Source organism: Setaria viridis, chromosome 9, assembly GCF_005286985.2.
Source record: "Setaria viridis chromosome 9, Setaria_viridis_v4.0, whole genome shotgun sequence".
NCBI classification, from domain to species: domain Eukaryota; kingdom Viridiplantae; phylum Streptophyta; class Magnoliopsida; order Poales; family Poaceae; genus Setaria; species Setaria viridis.
The window spans coordinates 34,402,897-34,426,525 of record NC_048271.2 but is presented as its reverse complement, the minus strand read 5'-3'; the positions used below and the strand labels follow the sequence as shown (position 1 = coordinate 34,426,525).

General features: G+C 43.4%; 4 protein-coding genes across 6 annotated transcripts; 1 reads left to right on the top strand and 3 right to left on the bottom strand.

Moving 5' to 3' along the window:
- Nucleotides 1–4,294: 4,294 nt before the first annotated feature.
- On the bottom strand, nucleotides 4,295–8,327 carry LOC117838555 (D-xylose-proton symporter-like 2). 2 transcript variants are annotated; one of them, XM_034718625.2, is made up of 14 exons: nucleotides 8,120–8,327; nucleotides 7,844–7,992; nucleotides 7,454–7,532; nucleotides 7,293–7,352; nucleotides 7,118–7,184; nucleotides 6,896–7,020; nucleotides 6,704–6,805; nucleotides 6,254–6,622; nucleotides 6,077–6,124; nucleotides 5,788–5,850; nucleotides 5,498–5,578; nucleotides 5,270–5,368; nucleotides 4,947–5,084; nucleotides 4,295–4,810 (listed from the first exon to the last, which is right to left on the bottom strand). In XM_034718625.2, exons 1-14 carry the CDS (start codon nucleotides 8,162–8,164, stop codon nucleotides 4,682–4,684), a joined length of 1,554 nt encoding a protein of 517 aa, XP_034574516.1. In that variant the 5' UTR covers nucleotides 8,165–8,327; the 3' UTR covers nucleotides 4,295–4,681. The 2 variants fall into 2 exon arrangements, with proteins under 2 accessions (XP_034574516.1, XP_034574515.1); XM_034718624.2 differs by having other exon boundaries at nucleotides 7,844–7,995; nucleotides 8,120–8,299.
- Nucleotides 8,328–8,658: 331 nt separating this feature from the next.
- Nucleotides 8,659–11,391, bottom strand: LOC117838556 (probable NADH dehydrogenase [ubiquinone] 1 alpha subcomplex subunit 12). The gene is made up of 5 exons (XM_034718626.2): nucleotides 11,186–11,391; nucleotides 10,072–10,098; nucleotides 9,888–9,979; nucleotides 9,448–9,557; nucleotides 8,659–9,000 (listed from the first exon to the last, which is right to left on the bottom strand). Exons 1-5 carry the CDS (start codon nucleotides 11,272–11,274, stop codon nucleotides 8,839–8,841), a joined length of 480 nt encoding a protein of 159 aa, XP_034574517.1. The 5' UTR covers nucleotides 11,275–11,391; the 3' UTR covers nucleotides 8,659–8,838.
- Nucleotides 11,392–17,357: 5,966 nt separating this feature from the next.
- LOC117841107 (probable WRKY transcription factor 14) lies at nucleotides 17,358–19,325 on the top strand. Of its 2 annotated transcripts, XM_034721680.2 has the most exons (3): nucleotides 17,358–17,569; nucleotides 17,662–18,107; nucleotides 18,182–19,325. In XM_034721680.2, exons 2-3 carry the CDS (start codon nucleotides 17,671–17,673, stop codon nucleotides 19,008–19,010), a joined length of 1,266 nt encoding a protein of 421 aa, XP_034577571.1. In that variant the 5' UTR covers nucleotides 17,358–17,569; nucleotides 17,662–17,670; the 3' UTR covers nucleotides 19,011–19,325. The 2 variants fall into 2 exon arrangements, with proteins under 2 accessions (XP_034577571.1, XP_034577570.1); XM_034721679.2 differs by having other exon boundaries at nucleotides 17,359–18,107.
- Nucleotides 19,326–20,148: 823 nt separating this feature from the next.
- On the bottom strand, nucleotides 20,149–21,852 carry LOC117841109 (uncharacterized). The gene is made up of 4 exons (XM_034721681.2): nucleotides 21,562–21,852; nucleotides 21,363–21,472; nucleotides 21,193–21,277; nucleotides 20,149–20,457 (listed from the first exon to the last, which is right to left on the bottom strand). The coding sequence occupies exons 1-4, from the start codon at nucleotides 21,796–21,798 to the stop codon at nucleotides 20,368–20,370; spliced, it is 522 nt and encodes a 173-aa protein (XP_034577572.1). The 5' UTR covers nucleotides 21,799–21,852; the 3' UTR covers nucleotides 20,149–20,367.
- Between the last annotated feature and the right edge of the window lie 1,777 nt (nucleotides 21,853–23,629).

The following is a 23,629-nucleotide window of genomic DNA, read 5'->3' as shown; positions in this document are numbered from 1 at the left end:
TGAGTGTGTAGAACTAAGTCCTAGTCATGTATGTTATATGTGTGAATGTGTGTGAGCTGCGCAGTATATAGGAAGTACACATGAACTTAAACTTTTATCTTGTCTTTTCTCCCTAGCCTTACTTATTTGAGTTTTGGTTCTCTTATGTGTCACACTATCCATGATTTATCACATACCTCTATTTGTACCTTGGTTACTCAATTAAGATATATTCATGAACATAGTAACTCTTTTGGCTGCTGCCTTCCTCTAGGATAAAATAAATCACGATACCATAAATACTCACGGGTGAAATGCTACAACAGTATATTCTGTGCGCTTGCGGCCGGATTTATCTGTGATTGTTAAATATACCAAACAAAAACACCGTGCAAGTTTTCAGAAGTCGTATGTACAATGATCAACCTATCAACTGGCATCAAACACTCTTACACTCAGCGTCAATTTCAAGTTGGCATGCCACATCAGCGCACGGGGTTGGTCAAGACCTGATTAGACCCAAGTGATGCAATCAAACAAGTTTAGATTGTACGTTCTGCATCTTGAGAGTACTAGACCAAGTCACATAGCAAAACAAGTTGATGGTACCAATTCTGCAATTTAAGAATATAGAAACCTAAGTGACATAACCAAATAAGTTCGAGCCACGCACTTTAAAGCTTTTTTAGTTAATTGCTAATAAGAACCATAGTCTCTTATTTTAATAATTATAAATTATCTACTACAAGTTATGAACTCATAAATAAATATGCCTTGAAATACAAATCCAATCATAATACTTTTGCATCACTAAACTCATGTATAATGAGCCTAACTAATTGTACAAAGGAATTGAAAATTTAACTTTTTGATATGTATGTGCATCTTGTACCTTTGTCAAAGTGTGGTAGAGTAATTAGTTGTTAGTTTTGATTTTGTTCACACAGATTCTATCTTTCCTAAAGTAATTTCTACGAAAAAAGTCATGTTACGAATTTTAGGACAACCTAACAAGAAGTTAGATGACCTTACTCGTCCCTATTCATTAACCATATTTAGTGCTAATTGACAACCTCATGTACATATATATACTAAATAAGGTAAACTGACTTATTCTTTTAACAAAGAATGGCTTATTTTTGAAATGAAGGGAATAGTAGGTAGCAAGTGGTCTACATACTGAAGTAAGGAAGAAGAGATATTCTTTTTGATAAACTGAATAGCCAATTAATTTATTACACTATTGTTAGTAGCACAATTCTAGAATAGTTCTATTATCAAGGATCAATTATGACAATGGGTAAGAAACTAATTTAATGGATCTTTTCCAAGCAAGAAACTTCAGCAACGGGAACGATATTAGAATATATAATAATATTAAAATTTTGTGTTGGTTTCTTTTTTCACCGCGAGTTGATGATTCTTAACATTGGCTTCTTCTTTGTAACAATTGTGGACTGATATTTCTTAAAATGAATTTGAAGTCGGAATTTTTTTGGCTATTGAAGAAACTTAGGCAAAGAGAAAGATTAGGATGCGTCCACCACAACAAGGAGGGTTAGGCTACAAGCGATGCTAAAGCTCAAAGACCGAACTTGAACTCTGAATCATGAAAGGATATAGGATGTTGACTAGAGCGAGGGTGAATAGTCGAACCTGAAATTTATCATCACTTAAAACAAGTTTATCAACGACTTCCGAGTATTCAGAGATTTGTTTGGAAACTCCGCAACTTACAAAGTTTCAGCAAAAATCTCTAGAAAATCCAGAGAATGTGAAGAAATCAACTACGCCCTATGCAAGACATGACCAAGAGTTAAAAATCAGTGAAATTTCACACTGAATACATCGATCACAAACCCTTGAAAAGAGTTATAACAAGCAACAAGTGAAGAACCCAACAAATCAAGTGCAAAGACATGACAATTAGTTCACCGAAGTTCAGCTCCACACGTGGAACCTACATCTCCATTGAAGAGCCCATAAAGGGCTGGCTTTTCACACCTAAGCCACTTTCCTCACCCTAGCGACCACAAAGGTCAAGATAGAGTTTACTTACTCAATCGTCAGGGTAATACAAACTTCTAGGAGCACACCACAAGCTTAGATGCTCCACATGCAAGCCGGCGAGGAGCTTGAAGCTCCAAGAGTAACAAACACGAAATTTACCAGCTTGATAAAGAATGAGGTGCTCAAGAGATGGGAAATCAGCTCACTGGCACTCTCTCTGCCTCTCCCTTGAATCCCTCTTTAAATCACTCATGAAATCTCACTTGGAAGTGAATAGGAGAGTAAAGAGGATCTTTGAATGATTGAGGAAGAGCTCATGTTGAAGTTAGGTCAAAAGAGTTAATGTAGTAGGGGTAAGGAGGTATTTTTACCCCTTCACCAAAAACTAGCCATGGGACCATAAGTTTAAGAGACTGGAGAATTCTACGAAAACTCCAGAACCTCCAAAGAATCCACAACCTCTAGATTATGCGCAACTTTTTGCGGAATCTTCGAAACTCTCGTAATAGCAAAAGCTAAAATGAACCTAAGTGTTGTGCATGTGCTAAGGTGTCTCTCATAGGTTTGTTAGATCATCCTGAGTTTATTATTCAACAAAAAGTAGGCTAATCTCATATTCCTCTTGATAGTGCAGTGTTCGTATGTATACTCAATTTCAAACCGAAGTAAATTTATTCTCAATGTACGTTGTGCTAGCATTTCATTTCGTTTTGTAGAGTCATCCAATCATATTGTACTATGTGTCAACTTTTTGTACTGCTCATACACTTGATAACACATTAAATTCTCAAGTATCTTGTAATTAATCAACCAAAATCCACTAGAGCGACCTAGATGCTCATCCGGACCGGATATTGCACTTCAGCTGACGAACCATATACTAGATACCGTCGGACCAGGCTTTGAAATCCGGTCTGCGCCCCGGAAAGGTTGCCTGTTTCAAATCCCTCCAATTCTGCCCTGGAAGTAGCTAAGTAACAGGGCGACGACAAAAGCCACTCCAGTTGGCAGCAGTAGATATCAGCCGACAGTAAAAGAAATTAACAAAAAAAATTAGCTGAGGATCATTAAAGCCATGCTCACCCTCTACGGCGTTCTACCTAGTCCGGCCCCATCTCCAGTAGCCCAGACACATGCCGTTCACTGACCAAACCGCCCTCCAGCCACTATAAATAGCCCTACCATGCAACTGATCTACGCATACCAGCAAAGCGCAACAAGCAGTAGCAAGAATATTACTAGGAGAGTAGTAGCAGTTTGTAGCTAGGAGAGCAGTAGAAGTCCGTTAGCTGAGCAGTGACAGCTGCTATTAAGACAAGCGAGCCTCATGCTATTGCCTATTCACATTCTAGTTCTGTGAAAACATTTCCAGTTGCGGTATTGCACTTACTTTCCGCGTGTGTTTTACATTTCAGCTGCGATGTTGCCTTTACTTTCATGTGCATTTTACATTTCATGTTGTGGTGTTGCCCTTACTTTTCGCGCATTTCCAGTTATGGGGTTGCCTTTACTTTTCGCGTGAGTTTTACATTTCCAATTGTGGTGTTACCTTTACTTTTCACGCTAGTTTTACATTTCCAGTTGTAGTGTTGGCTTTACTTTTCGCGTGAGTTTTACATTACAGTTGTGATGATGTCTTACTTTTCGCATATATATTACATTCAAGTACTATTTATAAATTCCGCATGTGCTTTATATTTTTTAAGTCTTATACTACCCTTTTCATGTGCTCGTTTGCTGAGTATGACTTTATACTCATTCTTGCTTTTGAATTACCCTTTTGCAGCCATGTAATAATGGACCAACCATGCAAGAAATGGGACGACTAGGCCTTAGAACTACTTTAATTTAGAAAAAAAAATGTATTGCTTTAGTTTTAAACATAAAATGATTTGTTTTTAGAACGGAGGGAATAGTAGATAGCAAGTGGTGTATAAACTGCACTGAAGGCATGGGAAGATGAGATACTTTTTTTGATAAACTGAATAGTTGATTAATTTATTACACTATAGCTAGCAACACAATTGCGGAATGTTTCTATCATCAGTGCGGAAGGATCAATTAAGACGATAGGTAAAAAAAACAACTCAATGGATATTTTGTAGGCAAGCCACTTCAGCGATGGGAACTATACTAAAATATATAATAATATTAAAATTTTGTGTTGGTTTCATGCGATAGCACTGCCTTCTTTATAACAATTGTGGACTGATATTTTTAAAAAGAATTTTGGAGCCGGAATTTTTTTTCGCTATTGAAGAAACTTCATCAAAGAGAAAGAGAAAGGTGCCCGACTAACAGGCTATTTTGGGGCCATACTGAAAGCTTGTGGACTTTAATGGCATGAAGCCCGTCTCGGTGTAAACATCACTTTCATCACACCCACAACATGTAGCACAAGGCCCATACACTGGCCATCTTACGAGCCCACAGCACACAGCTGCTTACTGCTTATTTAGGGTGACCAACAGTGCTAGATCTACAGCCTACAGCAGCAACGCAATGCTCCTCTGGTGAGTACACCTCATGAATTAATCTTTACCAGGAATCAATAAGTATTACCACCACAGCTTGCAGAAAATCCGAATAAGCTAGCTACAGCAGAAGACTGGCTGCAAAACGACACCAGCAGCCAGCAGTTCCTTCAGTTAATTGGAACTTGGACGAACGAACATTCTTCTGGATTAATCTATTACAGACTCGCTTCAATCTCCTCTAGGGTGAGTCCCTTCGTCTCCGGGATGATCCAGAATATGAACACGAGAGACGCCACTGCGATCACCCCGAATCCACAGAAGAGCAACCCCGTCCCAATCAAATCCTACAGCACCATGCACAGACACAGTATCATGAGCAACAACAGCCAGATGATTTCGATATAGTAACATCTTGCAGATGGAATGAGTACGCAGCAATGCTCTTTGGCCAAATGATAAAAGGGCAGGGCAGGATCATACCTCCAGTGGAGAGAAAGCAAAGGTGACCAGCGCATTGGACGCGAAATTCACAAGAACAGCGACGCTCAGTCCACGTCCTCGCAGCTTCAATGGGAAAACCTCCGAGATCATAAGCCAGCCTATAGGACCAAATGACAGCTGCACAGCAAATTCTCTCCATCAGATAGAAGCGCAAGACAACTACTAAAACTTTGGTGCTAGGCGCGCCATTCAACTACTACTTCTCAAAGCCAACTGCTCCAGCTGACGCAAGTCGCTCACCGGAGTTTTCAAATAATAAGGTAAGATGGCTATGTGAACAATGTACAAGGAGGAGAAAGTACCTGGTAACAACCAACATACAGTAGAAGGGCTATTACAGCCACATAGGAGGCATCCTTCAGTAATGTGTAGTAGGAGGACAGCAAAAACAAGGAAACGGTCTGCAGATAGTAGAATCAACAGGTAAATTCAGTAACCATAGGAACACCCTCCATGATGATATCTGTATTCCACTAGAAAGATCAAAAAGATTGACAACTTATTGATAATTTACTAGAATGCAGACTTACAATTCCACTGACACCTCCAATGAGTAATGGTCTTCTGCCAAGTCTGTCGACCACAAGGACTGCCACTCCGGTCATGATCAACTGCAGTATGGAAACCATAACATCATTAGCGGGTAGTGAATAGAATGTGTAGAACCTTGCAAAGGAAGATGCACAATGGTTTGGAGTAAGATTAGAAATAATACGCTTCCTTTCTAGTGAAATGATGTAATCATAAATTGCACTGCTAAAAGCCTTTTCAGGGGCGGCAAGAGATCAGATTAAATAAGGTGAAAAGCATTGACATGTACCTTCAGTAAGCCAAGAAGAATTGACACACGAGTGGCATCAGATGCACCAGAAAATCCAGCACTCTGCTTGCAAACAATGATAGATATGAGTGATACAGGATTGAAAGATAACAATGCTGGGATTCCAAAGGCCCTAAAAGCGCAAGTTGCTCATACAAGATTGACAATGTTTTGAAAGCCTTGAGCCCCTATAATGGAGTTTGTGGTAGCAAGTCCTAACATGAGTGGGTTTCAAGAATACCCAAACATGCTTGAATTTGATAATTACATATAGGCAGTATGTCAGTACCTGAAAGATCGTAGCTGCATAATATAGCACGCTAGGTTGACCAGTGACCTGACATACACATAAGGCATGGTCAGATGAAATACCATAAATTTTCTTTTTCAGAACAAGAACACTCTGTTGTCGGTAAAGCGTAGGAAACGAGGAAATATACACCAAACTGAAGATATATGAGATCACCTGCTGAAAGAACACCAAACCACATCCAATTATCATTGCTTTAAGACATTTTCCTTGAAAGATCTCACTGAAGCCAGCTTGCTTCTCTTCATCAATGTATGACAGTTCCTCCAGAATCAAGTTAACCTGCTCTGAGACCAAATCAGGCGAAGCTTGACCCCTCAATCGACACAAGCAAAGGGTCGCAATTTCTTTTGTCTCCTGCAGATTTCTCTTCCCTTGTATGGCGCATAAAAGGAGCCACCTAGGCGACGAGGGCAACCAGCACATTCCGACTCCCATTATGAGACATAATGGTGTACTGGTGGCATACATATAACGCCAGCCGGAAACCACTTCAACATAGAGATTGCCTGCTATATAACCAAGCTGCAAAAAATACAAGTAAATAAGACGATTAAAACATTACCGAAGGGATGATACAGAGAAAAAAAACTAGTAAACACTTACAAGCATCCCAAGAACAATAAAGAACTCCTTTAGAGAAATAAGCATGCCTCTTATCCGACTTGGCGCAGTCTCTGCAATATACATTGGAGCAGCATGCATAGCCTGATGAAAGCAGCTTACATAAGACTTCATGAAGCAATGTACGTGATCACATGGTTTGCAATGTCAACTATGACAAAAAGGTTCCATTACCAATCCAATTCCTATGCCATATAAAAAGCGGCCAACCACCATGATAGCAAAGTTGGGTGCTGCTGCTGTCAGAAGGGCTCCGATCAAATATGAGATAGAAGAAATGATAAGCTCTTTGCGTCGCCCTGCGGAAGGTAATTAGAATAAACAAAAATGAGAAGACCACACTAAATTGCGCGTAGATAAGCAGTAGCATGGAAAAGAAGAGGGGTGATAGTAGACCTAAAAAGTCTGCAATAGTATATGCCAAGATGGAGCCGATCAAAGCACCATATAGTGAGCCACTGACCTGCATTACAAATGGGCAATTTGATTATTTAGCAACAGGATGCTAGTAAGTCAAGCCAACCTTGCTGAAATTGAAATACTTTTTCAATGATGGAGAACAAAGCATTACCACAAGGCCAGTTTGCACAGATGACAAATTGTACCAGGTTGTGCCACTGAATTTAGAAGACTGCAATATGGATTTAGCAACAGATAAATTAGCAATGTTGATCTAACTGATGTGCAAGTTCTAAAGTGGCACTTCTGGGAAGCAGGCAGGCACAATGTTACCTTGAGCGATATGGTAGCGCCGGATGTTGCCCCAATGTCATAGCCATAGAGAAGGCCTCCCAAAGCTGGAAAGAGGAACCTGCAACAAAAATTCACCAACGTGGAAGACCTTGGTAAGGTAAACTGTACATGTGTGCAGTAAGACTGAAGGTTCGTTGTCAGACAGTGCATCTGTGACTCTGCAAGTGATACGTTAAGAAAGAGCAGAGTCTTCTAAAATTTGTGCAATAACAGGCAAACTAGACACTTTTGAGCGACAACTTGAGGACAAGTCGAAATCCATTCCATGGAGAGACGAGGCACAATTTCGAGAGCATGACTTGGGGTGCAGGCTGACCAATCGTGGGAGGTAGGGCTGGTACGAGAGAAGAATGGAGTGGAGAGGCATACGGGAGGACGGCGGCGGGGACGGAGTAGCACTCGGCGGCGGCGGGAGTCCCGAGCAGCAAGGGGCGCCTGCTCTCGCAGTCCGCGTCGTCGTCGGTGTAAGCCTGGACGCCGCCGGAGGAGACGTGGATCTCCTCGTTGTCGCCCCACCCCTGCTGATGCAAAAGTCAATCGAAGATTGTAGAATCACGAAATCTTCAATCAGTTCGAGAGTCGGTAGAAACACGAGTCAATTGTTGGTGTCGATGGCGGGAGGGCGCGCCGGCCGGACAACCATACCTTGTTTGAGTCGGAAGAAGGCTCGGGAGGAGGACGGGAAGCCATTGGAGCAGCAGCCGGAGCTGAGCTGAGCGTCGTGTTTTTGGTCGCGTATGGGAGGTTCCTGGTCGTCTGGGTTTGAGGCTTTGAGGACCTTCGTGAGTTGCGTGGGTGGGTAGGTAGCAGCGGAAGAGAGACCGGTGAGGCAACAGGGCACGTTTGCCGCCTCCGGTCCCGGGCACGTGCTCAGGGAACCGCCCTCGTCTGTGTTGCCATCACCCTCCTCTCCCTCAGTCACAGAGTCACAGCAGGCAGGGCTCCGCAGTTGCCACGCCAACCATCTGCAGCGCCGTCTGATTCAGATGGAGCAAAGGCACCGAGCAGATTCTGTGAAACCTTTCTTCCGTTCACTCAGCATGAATCATAAAAAATCGCAACCACACAGATCCACTCCTTCGATACAAGATCGACCCCCAACGCCAAAAGAAAACGAACAGGTTGATCTCGTGCAATTCAGAGTTATCCAGGGAGGTACTAGCATCGCAGCCAGACGCAGGAGATTCCGCAAATCTGCTTTTACAGCAGTAACAACCACCACCTTTCAAAAATCAAACGGAGATGATCGAATTATACAGTATTGTTGTCCAGTACAACATTATTCAGGATCGTTAAGAACCCAAGGCAATAAAAGCAAGAAAACACAAACAGGGTGGTCCTCCCCGATTGGACACGACATTTTACTAGGATTGCTCTTTCTTTGGCTCCCAGGGCTGGTACCTCGTCCAGTCCCTCTGACCCGGGTTCAGGGCGTGCCCCTTGGAGTGGTAGATCAGCTCCTCGCCCTCACCAGAGTAGTTCTGCTTGTGCTCCACAAGGTACCTAGCAGTCTTCTGGGCCAGCAGCTGCAGCACAGGGAAAAGGAAGGAGTGCCATATCAGCTTAACCAGTTTCGACCTTCAAGTACTCAGAAAGATCATCTAGTGTTTCAGAAACAGAATTTTTGTCATCTACACCAGACAACATCCCAGATCATGAATATCAGCCAACCGGTCTCAATGTCCAAATACAAAGATCACAGCCTTAAATTTCCTGGTTCCAAAGGAAACGAAGGACTCCCGATTCCCACCACCAAAAATATACATGGGTGACAAATGTTTATCAGTGCAAGCAGTAAGTACGAAATGTTTCAGAGCGAGACAAATCACACATCATCAATACAGGCACTTGATAGCTATACATCATCGAAGGTAAAGAAAGAAGGGAGAAGGCACTACCGTAAGCATGTTAGAAGAGTAAAGCTTGAACAGCAATTAGAAATTAACACAATCAACAAGAAGAGGGAAGCTTGCCTGATCACCAGTGTTATCTGTGATGTGATGCAGCCATCCATGCCATTCAGCAGGCACTTGGGATGCATTGTAGCGCCCTTTCTCTGCATATTCTACCCACCTGTGCCTTCCTGCAAAATTTACCAATGCTTACCATTCTAATGTACAGTCAGGGGAAATGGCCACCAGCACAAGATAAATTTTGCTCCCACAAAGACATGCACATCATCCAAGCTTGATCTTTAAAGAGCGAAGTTAATTATCTCATAGTTTGGAGGAAAGAAAACAAAATGTGAAGTTTTGAAATGCAATTGCTGTCAGTGTTATAGAGTTTGGCTTTGTTCTTTCTAAGACACAAAGTGTATCACCTTCGTGATCTAAGTTCCAATGCAAACACACAGAAGAATTCCACAATAAAAACAACTGTAGCACATCAACTAGAACAATAGAGTATTACTCACCATACTGAGTGTCATGCAGTTTCTCATAGTACTTGTTTCCAAACTTGTCTACCCCTACAAGTGTTGCGCCAATATTGTGAATTTTTGTTTGCCTGAAAAAAAGGGGGAGGATTAGCTGTGCTAAGGCACATAGCGATATCCATTCCTTTAAAATGGAGGAAGGGAGAAGGCAGGTGGCACTTACAAAAGGTTCCCATCCAGAAGGCAATTCCTATAAATAACAGCATGTTAGATTATGGCAAGATACAAATGCAACAAATATAGAATTTAGCTAAATCTACAAAACTGAGAATCATATCAAGCGCAGCACAACATGATCATTGATCAAATAGAAAGATTCCAGGAAACATAAACATGTGACAAACAATTAACATAGTATCAGATCCTTTGCAGAAAAGATAAGACATTCAAGCGCCTGCGCCTTGCGTTTGCATTTAAAAATCGGAATTGGTGGCAGTGGTGCGTAAGTAATCATCATTGTCAACTGAACTATATTCAATCAAGATTGGTTACAGTTACCACTGGCTGAGCAGCAGATCAGGCTGCTTTTAATTGATGAAACTTAATATGGGATGTCTTCCCAAGTAGTTTGATCGGATTGCGTATGTAACTATGTATGTAAGTTGTAGAACACAGGAAAATATAAGATGCTGGGTAAGTGGGTACTAGCCTAAACCATGGCAGCAGGTTAGTCAACAGTGTCAAAACATTTTTCTGTACAATGCTAGATGCCTATTCATATAGTCTTCACTAAACTTCATAAAAGTTTGATAAGCATGTGACTTGGGTACTGTAAGGAAAGATGGCTGCAGGTGGGTGTGGAATCAGTCAACCTAACAGGAAGGAAATGTATATGTTTATTTCAATTTATGCCAGGACTGAATCCACTCTCGTATACGGTATGTAGATAATCGATCAGTACTGCATACGCAGTATGAGAGATTGTGTAGGGCAAGGCAGAGCTAAGGGATATATTATTGGCACTACAACCGTGGACGAAACCGCGATTAAAAGGTAGGTAGTGATGATTCTACGATTTCAGCAAGGAACCCTAAATTTGATTTCCCCAGCGTCGGAGAATAACGCAGGAAGACCCGGAACCGGATCGAAAACTGTTAATAAACGTAGGGAGCAAAGGAGGTCTATGTATAAGTAGCCCGTTAGATCCACAACGAGCAAAGAATACTACCGGTGAATGAACGAACAAAGCAAGGGAAGAGAGGAGAGATCTGAATCGAATCGAAATCGCAATCGCAAATCGGGGGACGTGAGAAGACTGAGGGAAATTGAGCTGTTACAGGTATCCTTCTTCGCGGACGTCGCGGAGGAAGTTGGTGAGGCCCTTCTCCTTGATGCCCCTCAGCACGCCGCGCACCACCGCCGCCATGGATGCCGGCGACGCGACGACTCACCCGCCGGACCGGAGCGAAGAAGGAAGAGGGTGTGGTGGAATCTGGTCTGTTCACTTGGCGATTCTCTGTGTCCGTCCTGCTCGTCGGGCTCGTCTCGTCGTCGCGGGCTGCCTAAAGATGATGGGTGCATTGCACCTCGGGCCCAATGAAGTGTGGGCTCAACTTCTTCACGTGGGCCAGCCCATCGAGCCTGGCGTCGAAAATGAACGAAACGTAAAGCAGCCTGCAATGGATGATGGGCTGGGCTGTGTCTGTCTCGTTCTCGTTCTGCGTCGTCGTCTTCCTCGCCCTGTTCTTCCTGCTGCTAGCTGCTACTGCTATGCTGAAATTGCTGATGGAGTCCGTTAGCGCAGCCGCAGCCCGCGAGCAGCGGAAGCTGGAAGTGGGCCATAGATAGTGGTTCAAGGAGTCCACTCGTTCGGAATCTCTCGATCTGGTCCACCATCATCCATCCATGATCCATCCATCCATCCATCCAAGGCGGAAAGGAAAGGAAAAGAAAAAAAGAAAGATGATGATACTACTCATGGAAGCATGAACTGCGATGTACACATGCAGCAGTCACTGGCTCACTGGCTGGCTGTCTATCAATCCGTCTACGCTTACAGGAGCTAGTATATACACTTTCTAGCAGGCTAGCAGCAGCTGCATCATCAGATTCTGAAACTGATCGATTAGCGCGCGCACTCGATCATTGGCCTCCGATGGATGGATGGGTCGATTGATCAGACGAAGCCGGCTGGCCGGTGCGATGCATCTCAAAGGTCAATTAGTTGTACGCATCCATGCACTCACATTACATGTCCAGTGGAGTGCTGTAATAAAGCAGGAAAGGAATGCGGCTAAAGGCCTACGTACTATAGCTGGCCGGGGCATGCCACCCCCAATCCTTTCTTCACATGATCAGTCCAATCGAATCCGTCGCCACTTTGATCTCTTCCGTCGATCCTACTAGCTGCTACCTAGCGTTGGTCATGCTTGCGGCTTCTCAACTCATTCATTTCGCGCATTACATTACATCCATCACATTACATGTCGCCTCACCCATCATCATCATCGTCCTCGTCGTCGACGATCGTGCGCACTTAAGCTTTGGTCTGGTTTGGTTCGTTTGCTTATTTTTAAGCACCCGTCACATCAAATATTTAGATACTAATTAGGAGTATTAAACGTAGACTATTTACAAAATCTATTACATAAGTGGAGGCTAAACGGCGAGACGAATCTATTAAGCCTAATTAGTTCATGATTTGACAATATGTTGCTACAGTAAATATTTGCTAATGATGGATTAATTAGGCTTAATAGATTCGTCTCGCTGTTTAGCCTCCACTTATGTAATGAGTTTTGTAAATAGCCTACATTTAATACTCCTAATTAGTATCTAAACATTGATGTGACACTTGCTTAAAAATAAGCAAAGGAACCAAACGCCCCTATTGTAACTCCTACCTGCTACCAGTCGTAGTCGGATCGATCCACACATCCTTCTATCAGACCACGCACCCGTCTTGTCGCTACTGCGTCTTGTAATAATGTATACAGCGCCTAACTTAGTCGCTCGTTTCTCAATTCACTCATGGCTCATGATATTCTTGGTGTGCTGCTTAGCATGACGGCGATGCGTGTGGAGAGGGGAGAAAGGTTAGTTAATGTGGCATTTGACTACTATTATTTGCTCCTTTTCAAAATATAGGTCATCTGAGTTTTGTCCTACTTCTAAGTCTATCGTTCTGTTGTTGACCAAGTTTATAGAGAAATAAATTAAAATCTACAATACCAAATAAATAAATCGTAAAAAATATCTTATGGTGGATTGAATGAAACGAATTGCAGTTGCAGATCTTAGTGTGCATTTTTCTATGAACTTGCTTAAAGTTGGAGAAGTTTAAGTGTTATTGGACAGGTGTTATTGGAGCAAAACAAAAATGACAGGTGTTATTGGAGCGAAAGGAGTAACACACTTGACTACAAGCACAAAACTAGACTAGACTATTTGCCACACATCAAAATAGTAGCATTGTGGTCAAAATCATGGTAACATATGCTGATGCTGCAATAATTTCAAAATTGTTGTCGGTCCTGGCAATTAGTTGCGTGCGGTGCAAGTAAACATCGCTATATGATACAGTTGCAACAACTATTATCATGGGACAACATATTTATCACCATAATGTTTTATCGTGGCAATAGAATCGTTATTGCAGTGATCTCTTTTACACGACAATAAAATTGTATAAATTAAATTTGTTAAGCATCTAGAGTCAGCATCATTATTATTTGAACATGAAACCTCACTATTTTAATTTTCAGAAAATGCCTTACAACAATGCTAAACTTATTATATGACTTTAAGATGAAGATAGACTTACCCTCTTACTTGAAAGCATGAAATTCAAGAAAAAGTGTCAATAGTTAAAATCCGATAACAATGTTTTTATATTATTGCAACAGGTTGATGTTACAACCAATTTCTCAAGCATTACCACAACAAAACAAATTGTGACAACAAAAATGTTATATTGCCAAAAAAATATTGCAGTAAAATAAAAATACAAACACGTCAATTATTTATGGAGTATTTGTGTTCTTGCCCCGTTTTCAAGTGTAATTGTGATTTTGCCCTCATTTTTTCAATTTTGTGATTTTGCCCTCGACTATTCACAAGTCAATACGATTTTGCCCCTAGTCAATGGTCAAAACAGAGGCAAATACGCAAAGACCAAGGGCAAAATCACAATGACCTGTGAATAGTTGAGGGTAAAATCACAAAGTTAGAAAAATGAGGGTAAAAACATAATTGCACTTCAAAGTAGGGGCAAGATCACCAAAAATCCATTATTTATTTAAAGCTTGGTTGCAATACTAGCAAACACTTGCAAACAAAATTAAAAGAATATGGTAACATTTCAAAATGTTGGAACGTAATTGAGTATTGCCATGGTAATATTATCAGGGCAACATAAACTATATACCTAATGCAACAAAATATATGCGTTGCAATATGTTCCTTGATAAAAGCTCAGCTTTCTAGTGTTCATCGCTCGATTTTACCTTTTTGTGTGATGTGTGTTTGTATGTGCAAAGTTTCTACTTTTTTACATATACAACTATGTATTTTACTAAAGGCGTGCTCTTTCGCTCAGGTGGGGCAACCTTAATTAGTGTTCCTTCCACCATTTGTGATCATTCATTTGCCATTATTAACTTGTTTCCTATAAACAAGAGTAATAGTCTTACTTGGTTAGGCTATCCCTTGTATTGATTAGCAATTACATTTGGTGCCAGCCCATCTAGACAACTACTAACTAAATTAAATTCTTGTTTCTTTGTCTTTACAATGTTGTCAGTCTTGCTAGCAAGACCTCAATGTAACATGATGTTGAGAGTGTCGCTTAAGTAGCAAAGTCTTGTTTCTCTTTGGTCGTACTATCAAGTGAGGTTTGGGTTTAGAAGCTAGACCAAGTCTTCTTTAGGTCAGTTCTCTAGTTGGTTAGGAACAGTGGGCTTAGCTCTCTGTTGTTTGTTTTAGTTGATGTGCACAAATTAAATCAAAAACCATTTCCTCCTTTGATTTTTTTAAATTAAATCGAATGATTTATTTTGGATCCATCTACAATGTAGTTATGCCATGCATGGATGTGTTGGATAACATGTTGGGGCCTTCCAATGTAATTCTATGAGAAACAAGTTGTCTAGTACAATTGTCCATATGATGTTGTGATCGGAGCTTTTGATATAATAAACATAGTAACTAATTGGATAAATAACTTTGTGTTTTTTCAAGCAATCCGAATTTGAACTATGTATTCGTGCACAAAGTATGTATTTATTAGGAATCAATCGCCTATAATGCTATTTTATGGAGTAGTTGATGCCAACAAATAACAATCGGAACATTTCATTGCCTGTTACACTAAATTAAAATATTAATCGTTTCGATCAAAAAAATATTAATCATTCAACCTGTGGTTCGAGTTTTGGTACCAAGGCATAGATGCGCCACTAGCAAAGTTCTAAAAGTTCCTTGAAATATATTAACACCTAATCTTTAATCTATAGTTATGTAAGATGCAGATCTAAGTGATTATGGCTGTAGCTAGGCCGCCCGTTTTGAAAAATGCCAAAAATGCCCTTTGTGCACTTTTTAAAAATTATAAAGATATGTATATCTGTAGAATGTAGATCATGGACGACTACATGGGCACACAAAACTTTTGGAAAAAGAAGGTGACCCCACGTGACTACTCAAAAAAGAAGGTGCTTATAGGAGCATAATTTTAAATTGTTCCAGTTTTCAAAAAGAAAACTGAGTTCCGATGATGCATATATATCTTTTTTTCATTTGAAAAGGAGGAGAGCGAGAGAGAGAAAGCGCAGTTTGCATCATCACAAAAGAAAAAAGAAGAAAGAAAGAACAGTTTGTAAAAGGCAAAGTGACACAGCTTTCTGGAGTGCAGATGCAAATAGAGACGGATCGAAGATAGCACATCATGAGAGATGGGACAGATTATATAGGTAGTAATTGGTAGGCTACACTAGTTCTTGGCCAGGCTAACTCTAACCCAGATTTATTTTGATCATGCTAAATCAATGCAAATTGCTTGTGTTTGGTTGGGTGGCTATAGATAGCCTAGTAGGCTATACTCATGTTTGGTTGGCTGCATAATATGATATGATCATCCTGTATTTTCTAAAGGTGAAGTTACCACCCGTCAACTTCTTCCTTTCTCTCTTCTTCTATGCGCCCTACACTCACCGTCCATGGTGAAGACATTGATCCCCAATCACTGTTGCTTGTGAAGATAGGCACTGGCTACTAGTTTCTCGAGGGGGAAACATAACATAACACAATTCGACTTTTCCATCACCGTTCAAGCACTTATCACCAAGCACACGGACCACCATCCAATCCAGCTCTTGCCTCTTTGCTTTTGCCATCTGGTGCGTGCCTGATGCGCCATCCCGCCTTTCTTACCTCCGCATGAGCACGGATGGCTACAGGCACCTCCTTTGGCTTCCAACGACAAGCACCTAAGTCTCCACCGGCACGATTCCAATCGAGTTGGAGGGTCTCGATTCGATTGAAGTTGGAGCTCGATTGGATTCGATTCATGAGGGGAAATCGACGATCGCGGAGGCCGAATCAACTTCCAGCATGGTCAAATCGAACTCCACCACCGCCAATTGAGCTCCACCGCCCGCGAATCCCCTCTTCCTCGACAACTCACCACCCACAACCTCTGGCATAGCAACTCGGCATCACCGCTTGAGTCAAGACAGAGGTGAGCTGGGCTACAACCACACTGCCGCAGTGGAGCTTCGGCCCTCGAGTTGCACGAGCGCGGCACCTACCAGGAACTTGTCTTAAAGAGGAAGACGACCAGTAGAGCGGGCGCTAACAAAAGGATGCGATGGACACAGAGAAGGAGGTGACCTGAAGCATCGCCCACCGCCACCCTTGCGCAGCCTGCATACACGGAAACGCATCTCATCCGCGTTTCCAGTTAGCTAGGTTTGCGGGCTCGTTTGCATTGTCGAAGCCAGATCCAAACAAAACTAAGCTGCATTACACAAGCCTGGATATGAGCTATGCACCCTACCAATCACAGCCATAGCTGCGCGCTACATTGAGCAGCATGATGCAATGAAACGGCAAATTCGCCATCATCGATGAATCAATCGATGTGGACGGTTACGAAAATCAAAAGCAGGAGGCTGCCGCTCGCGTCTGATCGAGCTGAGACCGACGGCCGGATGGAGCCCAATGCAAATAAGCTAGCTAGGGCGGGAAAAGAAGAGCACGCAGCAGAAAAGGATGGACGAAAAGACACCAGATAGCTTGGATAGGAGTAGGCCACTGTAGCCGGCAGTAACTGCTACTCATCACGTACTGTACGATACACGTATGTGTACGTGGATCATTGGCGTGGATGGGGTAGACGGATGCGATGATGTTACTGAGCGTGTCAGTGGCAGCACAGTACCGTCGATGTGGACCCTGCAATGGTGCACGCATTGCATTTGCATATAGCTCTAGGACTCTAGTAGGCAGCTCTATCCTGCTACAGTGGTCGATAACGCTGGCTCTAGCTCCGATCCATTATATATCTGCGTTGTCCTGCTTCAGCCGGTGGTCAGCCCTGAAGCCCCTGACCATGACAGTTACTTAATTCTTCATCTCCAATCTCCATGCTGCATGCTCCATCGATCGACCCCTGCTTGGCTTGCCAGTTTGTCTACTAGCTAGTAGCTTGTTGTTCTGGGCAAGTAGGCAACCCGGCCTCTCTTTGGCTTCTCCCTGGTGAATTTGTAGCCCACCTAGTGACAAATTGTTCATCGTCTCTGCATATTTGTAGCAGTAGGTAAAAATGTGTGACTTCTTCTGGCTGTCGCCGGCCGATCAAGGCGACCTCTCCGACGTCGTCCGGGCGAGCCTGCAGCAGCAACCGCCGTCTCACCACAGGCTGCCGCTGGGCACTCCTGCCCCAGCTGTCCGCAGCCATGGCTCGTTGGGCTCCCATCATCTGCCGGAGGAAGAGGAGGAGCTGCTGGTGCATGGCAATGGCGGCATGGGGCTCATGGTTAGCAGCAGCATCGCCGGTTGTGACCGTGCCTTGTATCCACAGCACCACCATCCAGAGGCAGAGGGGCTACTGATTCCCCAGCAGCTCATGTCTAGCTCCAGCTTCGTCGTCGAGCTGAGGGAAGACGACGTGGCCAACACCCCTGCAGTGCTGGACGAACTCGGCCTGGAGGACATGGCGATGGCCCCTCACCCTGATCATGCCCCGTCCATCAAGCGAAGGTTCGAATCACAAGTTCATTTCCATGATTATATGACATAGCTAGGTCGATGTCTCTGCTGACACCTCGCTACAGGAAGAGCCAGACGAAGAAGGTGGTGTGCATCCCTGCGCCGGTGGCGCCGCCGCCGGGTGTGGGCGGGCGGCCGAGCACGAGCGGCGAGGTGGTGCCGTCGGACCTCTGGGCGTGGAGGAAGTACGGGCAGAAGCCCATCAAGGGGTCGCCGTACCCGAGGGGATACTACCGGTGCAGCAGCTCCAAGGGATGCTCCGCCCGGAAGCAGGTGGAGCGCAGCCGCACCGACCCCTCCATGCTCGTCATCACCTACACCTCCGACCACAACCACCCCTGGCCCACGCACCGCAACGCGCTCGCCGGCTCCATCAGGCCGGCCGCCGCCGCCACGTCCTCCTCCTCCTCCCCGTCGGCCAAGCAGAGCCATCACCATCAGCGTCGCTCCGCGGCCGCTGCTGCCGTTACTGACCCGACACCGCCCCACCGCCACGCCAGCGACGTCGTCGTCGCCGACAATTCTACCACGCCGGCAGGCTCCATCACCGCCAGTATCCATAACCACCAGCTGCTGCTCAAGAAGGAGGTGCTCGACATGGATAGCCTCGAGCCCGCCCAGGAGGACGCTGCTGCTGATCACGACTTGGTGGTGGGCGGCATGATTGCGGATATGGACGGCGCCCTCAACGTCCTGTGCGCCTCCAGCTTCCACTCGAAAAAGCAGCAGCAACAGCATGCCACTGCTGATCACCTGGAGAGGCTGCCGGAGGAAGAAGACAAGCGGCTGCTGCTGGATCGGGATCCCTTCAGCTTCAGCTTCTTGGACTGGGTGGGCGCCTCATTTGGAGTTGCTGGAGAAGCAGCAGCAGCAAATAAAGGCGGTTACAGTTAGATGGCTGGATGCTGCCTGATCAGCGTCAGCCAATACTCATCTAGAACTGATTAAGCAAATTCCTAGTAATTTGCATATACAGGTAGCCAGGCCGCCCAATTTCAAATGCAAATCAAGCGCGCGCCTACAGATCATAGTGGTAATTTTTATAGTTTTACTAGCCTCTTTGGAATTCTGCAACTTCTCTTGATTGTGTCGTTTTCAATTTTAACCGAAAAGGACTAATGAGCTATTAACATAGTTACCAAGGGAAAATTGTATGTGAGATGTAGTACTTGTGGATGATTGTTAAATATGCGCGCAGAATCAAACTTATACGACCTGAAGAAACACCTTCAAATTTAACTTGTAAACATATGGAATCACATTTGCAAATTCATAAACTTGTCTCGATGGTAAAAACAGAGACAGAATAATATTCGTTTCTGAATCTCGAACAATATTCGTGTCTGAATCTCGATCTGTCACTTCCAGCTCCATAGTCTGCCTCGTTAATGATTGAATGCCAAAGATAAGTCCAAAGGCACTGTTCAGTCCCAAAAAATAAAGTGAAAAAGAAAAAGAAAAGTGGTGCAGGATGAAAGGAGAACCTGAGGACAGAATGCCGAGATAAAAAGCTCAAACGACAACAAGAATCTTCTTACCACAATGCAAATATGCAATCGCTGTTGCTCATAGTTGCCGATGAGACTGGACGATGCCAAAAAAAGGGCTTTCTTTTGAGTCCATCTCTTAATAACCTTCCACACCAATTCCTCCACAAAAGAAACATTCACCTCCCACCAGAAGCCTCCATACCGAAAGGAGTGCAGTTATAGTAACACAGTGCAAACAGCCAAAACTACAAGAAGTCTGCAACACAATCATAATATTTTTTTTAAAAAAAAACTTTACTGACCACGGTTTCAGAAAAGTAACATCTGTACACTGAATCTCCACATTAAAATTCCCCTCCATACCAAAAGGATTGCAGTAATACACTAAAACTACTGTTTCGGAAAGAGTAATATCTGCACACTGAATTTCCACATCAAAATTCCAGCCAAAAATTATAGCCACTGGATTTTGCAGCAGAGCTCTTTTTTTACTGAAGCGAGTTTCCACATGACTCTGATGAATTTCTCTGAGATTGTGCGCATAACAGAATGCAGCGCAACTTTATATCATTTAGCAGAAAACAAACAGCTTCGCATCAGTAGAAACAGATGAGAGCACAACATCTGAAGACAGTGCATCAAATGACAAAAGTAAGAATTCAAACTAGTCCATTGAGACTCCAGCGTTTACAATTTGCATGTGGATGTAGCGGTTGGCAGTCAGTACCCATGCCAAACTCCGCAACATCTTCCTTTATTTCCTACCCGCAGAAGTTGAGCTTCTTTATAACCTTTGCATAAGCTAAATGCACCAATGCAGGCTTCCGAAGTCTTCGTTTTGCTTGCTTAGACTGCAATGCCATAATTCATAAGAATATCAAATACAAGTAATGTTACAATGTACAAATGCATCACTGGTGAAAGCCTACATGGACGTGTAAAATAGGCAACACTATCTATCTGTAAAATATGATAGCCAGTCCTACATGGACGTGTCAAGATATTGTGGATTTTTTTTCATGATTTTTACTACAGGAAAGAAGAATCTCGAAAGACTGGAAATGAGCATGATTCTAATTTAAACAGTCTACAAGAGAAAGAAGAATGCAAGCATAAGTAGATTAACTTTCTCAACATTTTTGCAGGTTGTTGTTTCTAATTTGCATGCAGGGACAGGGCCCAAGGCAAAGCCATTTCCTGGAATGCTTAACTTGATTTCACTAGAAACCAATGATACTGCAGTATGTACTAGGGCAAATATATATCCCATGATTCCATCAAATACGGGCATATGGCTATTTTTCAAATTATCCTGTACAGAATACCTATCCGAGAGCAGGGCTTACATTGTTTAACGAGGCACTCTACTAGCTGGAATTGAAAATCTAGAGCACTCGCTAAAAGGTTCTGCTTCAGTAAAACGACGATTTAGTTTCATGGGGGGCAAATTCTAAGGATTGCAGATCGCAGTGTTCAGTTTGGTTTGGTTCACAGTACATGGCAGTCCATACAAGTCAAAACAGCATTCTAGAAGTGTTGCTGCAATTGATGAAGAAAGCATGGTCACTAGCTTAGTCTGAATGTACCTTGAGGTGCGCATTGTGGCGCTTGCCCGCCCTCCACCTGCGGATCTGCCCGTCGTTCATGGTTCTGAATCTAAACTTCATGGACCTAGCAACAAGAGCAAAAAAATCAGCTGCTTGATGTGCCCGCTAAGAAGGTGAGAAGCACACGAGGTAAATGAATGAGCAATTACGAGGGGGCCTTCATCTTGTATTTCTTGACTTTGGACTTGGTGGGCGTGAGCGGCGCGCGCGACCTCCCCTCCTTCTTGGCGTAGTGCCGCACCTGCTGCTGAAGCGCCGACTGCGCGACACCATCCACAGAGCAAATCAGCACGAAAGCAGTAGGCAATCGAACCGAATGAGACGAGAGGAGAAGAGACGGGAGCTCACCGGAGGGCGGAAGGAGGAAGCGATGGCCGGGTGGAAGAACCCCTGGGGAAGAGGCGCGTGGAGGGAGTGATGCCGGCGGCAGGACAAGGAGAAAGCGACGGTGAAAGAGGGGGGTTTTGGGAGCAGGGGTGGCGGCAGCGGGCGGGCATGGGAGGCGACGGCGGAGGCGGAGGCGGAGGAGGAGGACGAGAGGACGCGGCGGCCGAGGCCGGCGGCGGCGCACCACCACCGCCGCATCGATCAGAACTCTCTCTGTTCTCTCTGTCTCTGTGTGAGAGTTTGGCGGGCCTAGGGTTCGTCCATTTCGCTATGCAATGTGGATCACTTGATCCATCATTTTCTTTGGAGCCCATCAAACTTTGGGGGCCTGTTTTATTTCATTCGGCCAAAGTTTGGGCTTCAGGGTTGTTGGTGCTGGCCTGCTGGGGGTTGTTGGTCTGTACTCAAATGGAGCACGTGAAACGGTGAAAGCCTAGCCAAATTTTGTTTTCCCTCGAATTCCTAAAAGAAAAGGTCAAATTTCTTACATCGAGCCTTTTATTTTGCACAAACGTGAGAAGAAAATGCCTTTTGTGTGACAAATACCCATGGAGGGGTTGGAGCTGAACCTTGGATGGTTTTGTTACATTAAATATCACAAACACCTTGGATGATTGGAAGCACATATGCTGAAAGGATAAAATTTTAGAAGTCCATTTGAACAAAATTATAGTTTGTTTACTTTCCTGGACTATTTCAGTTGATCCGGTGCACCCCTTTAATGAGATTTGTCTTTTCCCTACCTACAATTCAAGCTGTTCCATTTTGTTGGGTGATAAAGGATATTATATGGCATTTCTAACAAAGTTCATCTTTAACGATTATTTTCATAGGTTGGGAGCATCTAGTCTAGTGCTAATTAAACATATATATATATAATATATATATATATATACACAAGATTTCTTGAACACTAATGGTAAACTAGATTGCGTGAACACTAATGATTATTTTCATAGGTTGGAAGTATCTAGTTTTGTGAGTAAATTGATGAGTCGTGATTTTGTTTTGGGTCAAAGACAACAAAACACATTGTTCAAGATTGTAAAATGGTTTTTCTCTAAAAAAAAATATGCAACCTGTTTTGAAATACCCACCTTGTTCATAATAAAACCATTTTATTTTATTGTATGTCGGTATTTAAACTCGGCAACCTACCGAGAGGTGCCCGAAGTAGTGTTTGGTTAGTGGGGCTCGTCGAGATCAGGAACTCGAAGGTAAACGTAGACACACAATTTAGACAGGTTCGAGCCGCTAGATTGTGTAATACCTATGTCCTATGTGTTGGTTGGATTGAATTGTTTTGGAGGGGGTCCTGCCTTACCTTATATTGCTGGAGGCAGGGTTACAGGTCGGTTGGTTATAAGAATACTAGTCGGATACGACTAGAGGAGTTCTACTCTTATTACAATGAATAATTTCCTAATTCTCAACTAGTTCTTATCTTTCCATGTAGACTACGCCATCCTGCGCTATGGTCTCCATGTCAGATGCGTCTTGGTGTCTAGCCCCATATTTAGAACTGTTCAAACCTTCTGGTGGGACCATAGATGTATGTACGACAAGCCTCCAAGTACTTTTTAGTCAAATGCAGCAGTTTCGAGTACTTTTGCAGACTTCACCGACTAGTTTTGGTGCTCTTCGAGTACTTCATTTGGTTGAATCTTCAAAGGTACCAAAAAACTGCCATACGGCTAGAATGTGCTCCAGTCTCACATCCTTCAATTCTGAATTTTATATGGTAGTGCGATGAAAGTCGCACTCTATATGGAGTAGCCCTCGAGCCTTAGGTTGAATCGAAGAATCAGGCTAAGGGTCAATGTGTAATTTGCATCACTTCCCCCTTAAAACCTAGAGAAAAAAACTTTTTATCAATGGACACATGGCACACAACCCCGAGCCTTTAGCCGACTAGTTAGGTAAATATAAGGGTCAACCTTTGGTCAACGTGATCATCTCTGGAAGGAGATCTTATCTCCTCGTGAAATAAAGGTAACCGCCAATCAGGTATCCGAAATTTTGGTATCTT

Coding starts and splice junctions, on each gene's coding strand:
- LOC117838555 (XM_034718624.2), bottom strand. CDS start 8,164: ATGGCTTCCCGTCCTCCTCCCGAGCCTTCTTCCGACTCAAACAAG. Junction 6,806..6,895: donor ATGGCATAGGAATTGGATTG/GTAATGGAACCT, acceptor TGCTTTCATCAG/GCTATGCATGCTGCTCCAAT. Junction 6,623..6,703: donor TTATTGTTCTTGGGATGCTT/GTAAGTGTTTAC, acceptor TATTTTTTGCAG/CTTGGTTATATAGCAGGCAA.
- LOC117838556 (XM_034718626.2), bottom strand. CDS start 11,274: ATGGCGGCGGTGGTGCGCGGCGTGCTGAGGGGCATCAAGGAGAAGGGC. Junction 10,099..11,185: donor GTCCGCGAAGAAGGATACCT/GTAACAGCTCAA, acceptor TGTTATTTATAG/GAATTGCCTTCTGGATGGGA. Junction 9,001..9,447: donor CAGATAACACTGGTGATCAG/GCAAGCTTCCCT, acceptor CCTGTGCTGCAG/CTGCTGGCCCAGAAGACTGC.
- LOC117841107 (XM_034721680.2), top strand. CDS start 17,671: ATGTGTGACTTCTTCTGGCTGTCGCCGGCCGATCAAGGCGACCTCTCC. Junction 18,108..18,181: donor GCCCCGTCCATCAAGCGAAG/GTTCGAATCACA, acceptor ACCTCGCTACAG/GAAGAGCCAGACGAAGAAGG.
- LOC117841109 (XM_034721681.2), bottom strand. CDS start 21,798: ATGCGGCGGTGGTGGTGCGCCGCCGCCGGCCTCGGCCGCCGCGTCCTC. Junction 21,278..21,362: donor TACAAGATGAAGGCCCCCTC/GTAATTGCTCAT, acceptor TCTTGTTGCTAG/GTCCATGAAGTTTAGATTCA. Junction 20,458..21,192: donor GCCACAATGCGCACCTCAAG/GTACATTCAGAC, acceptor ATGGCATTGCAG/TCTAAGCAAGCAAAACGAAG.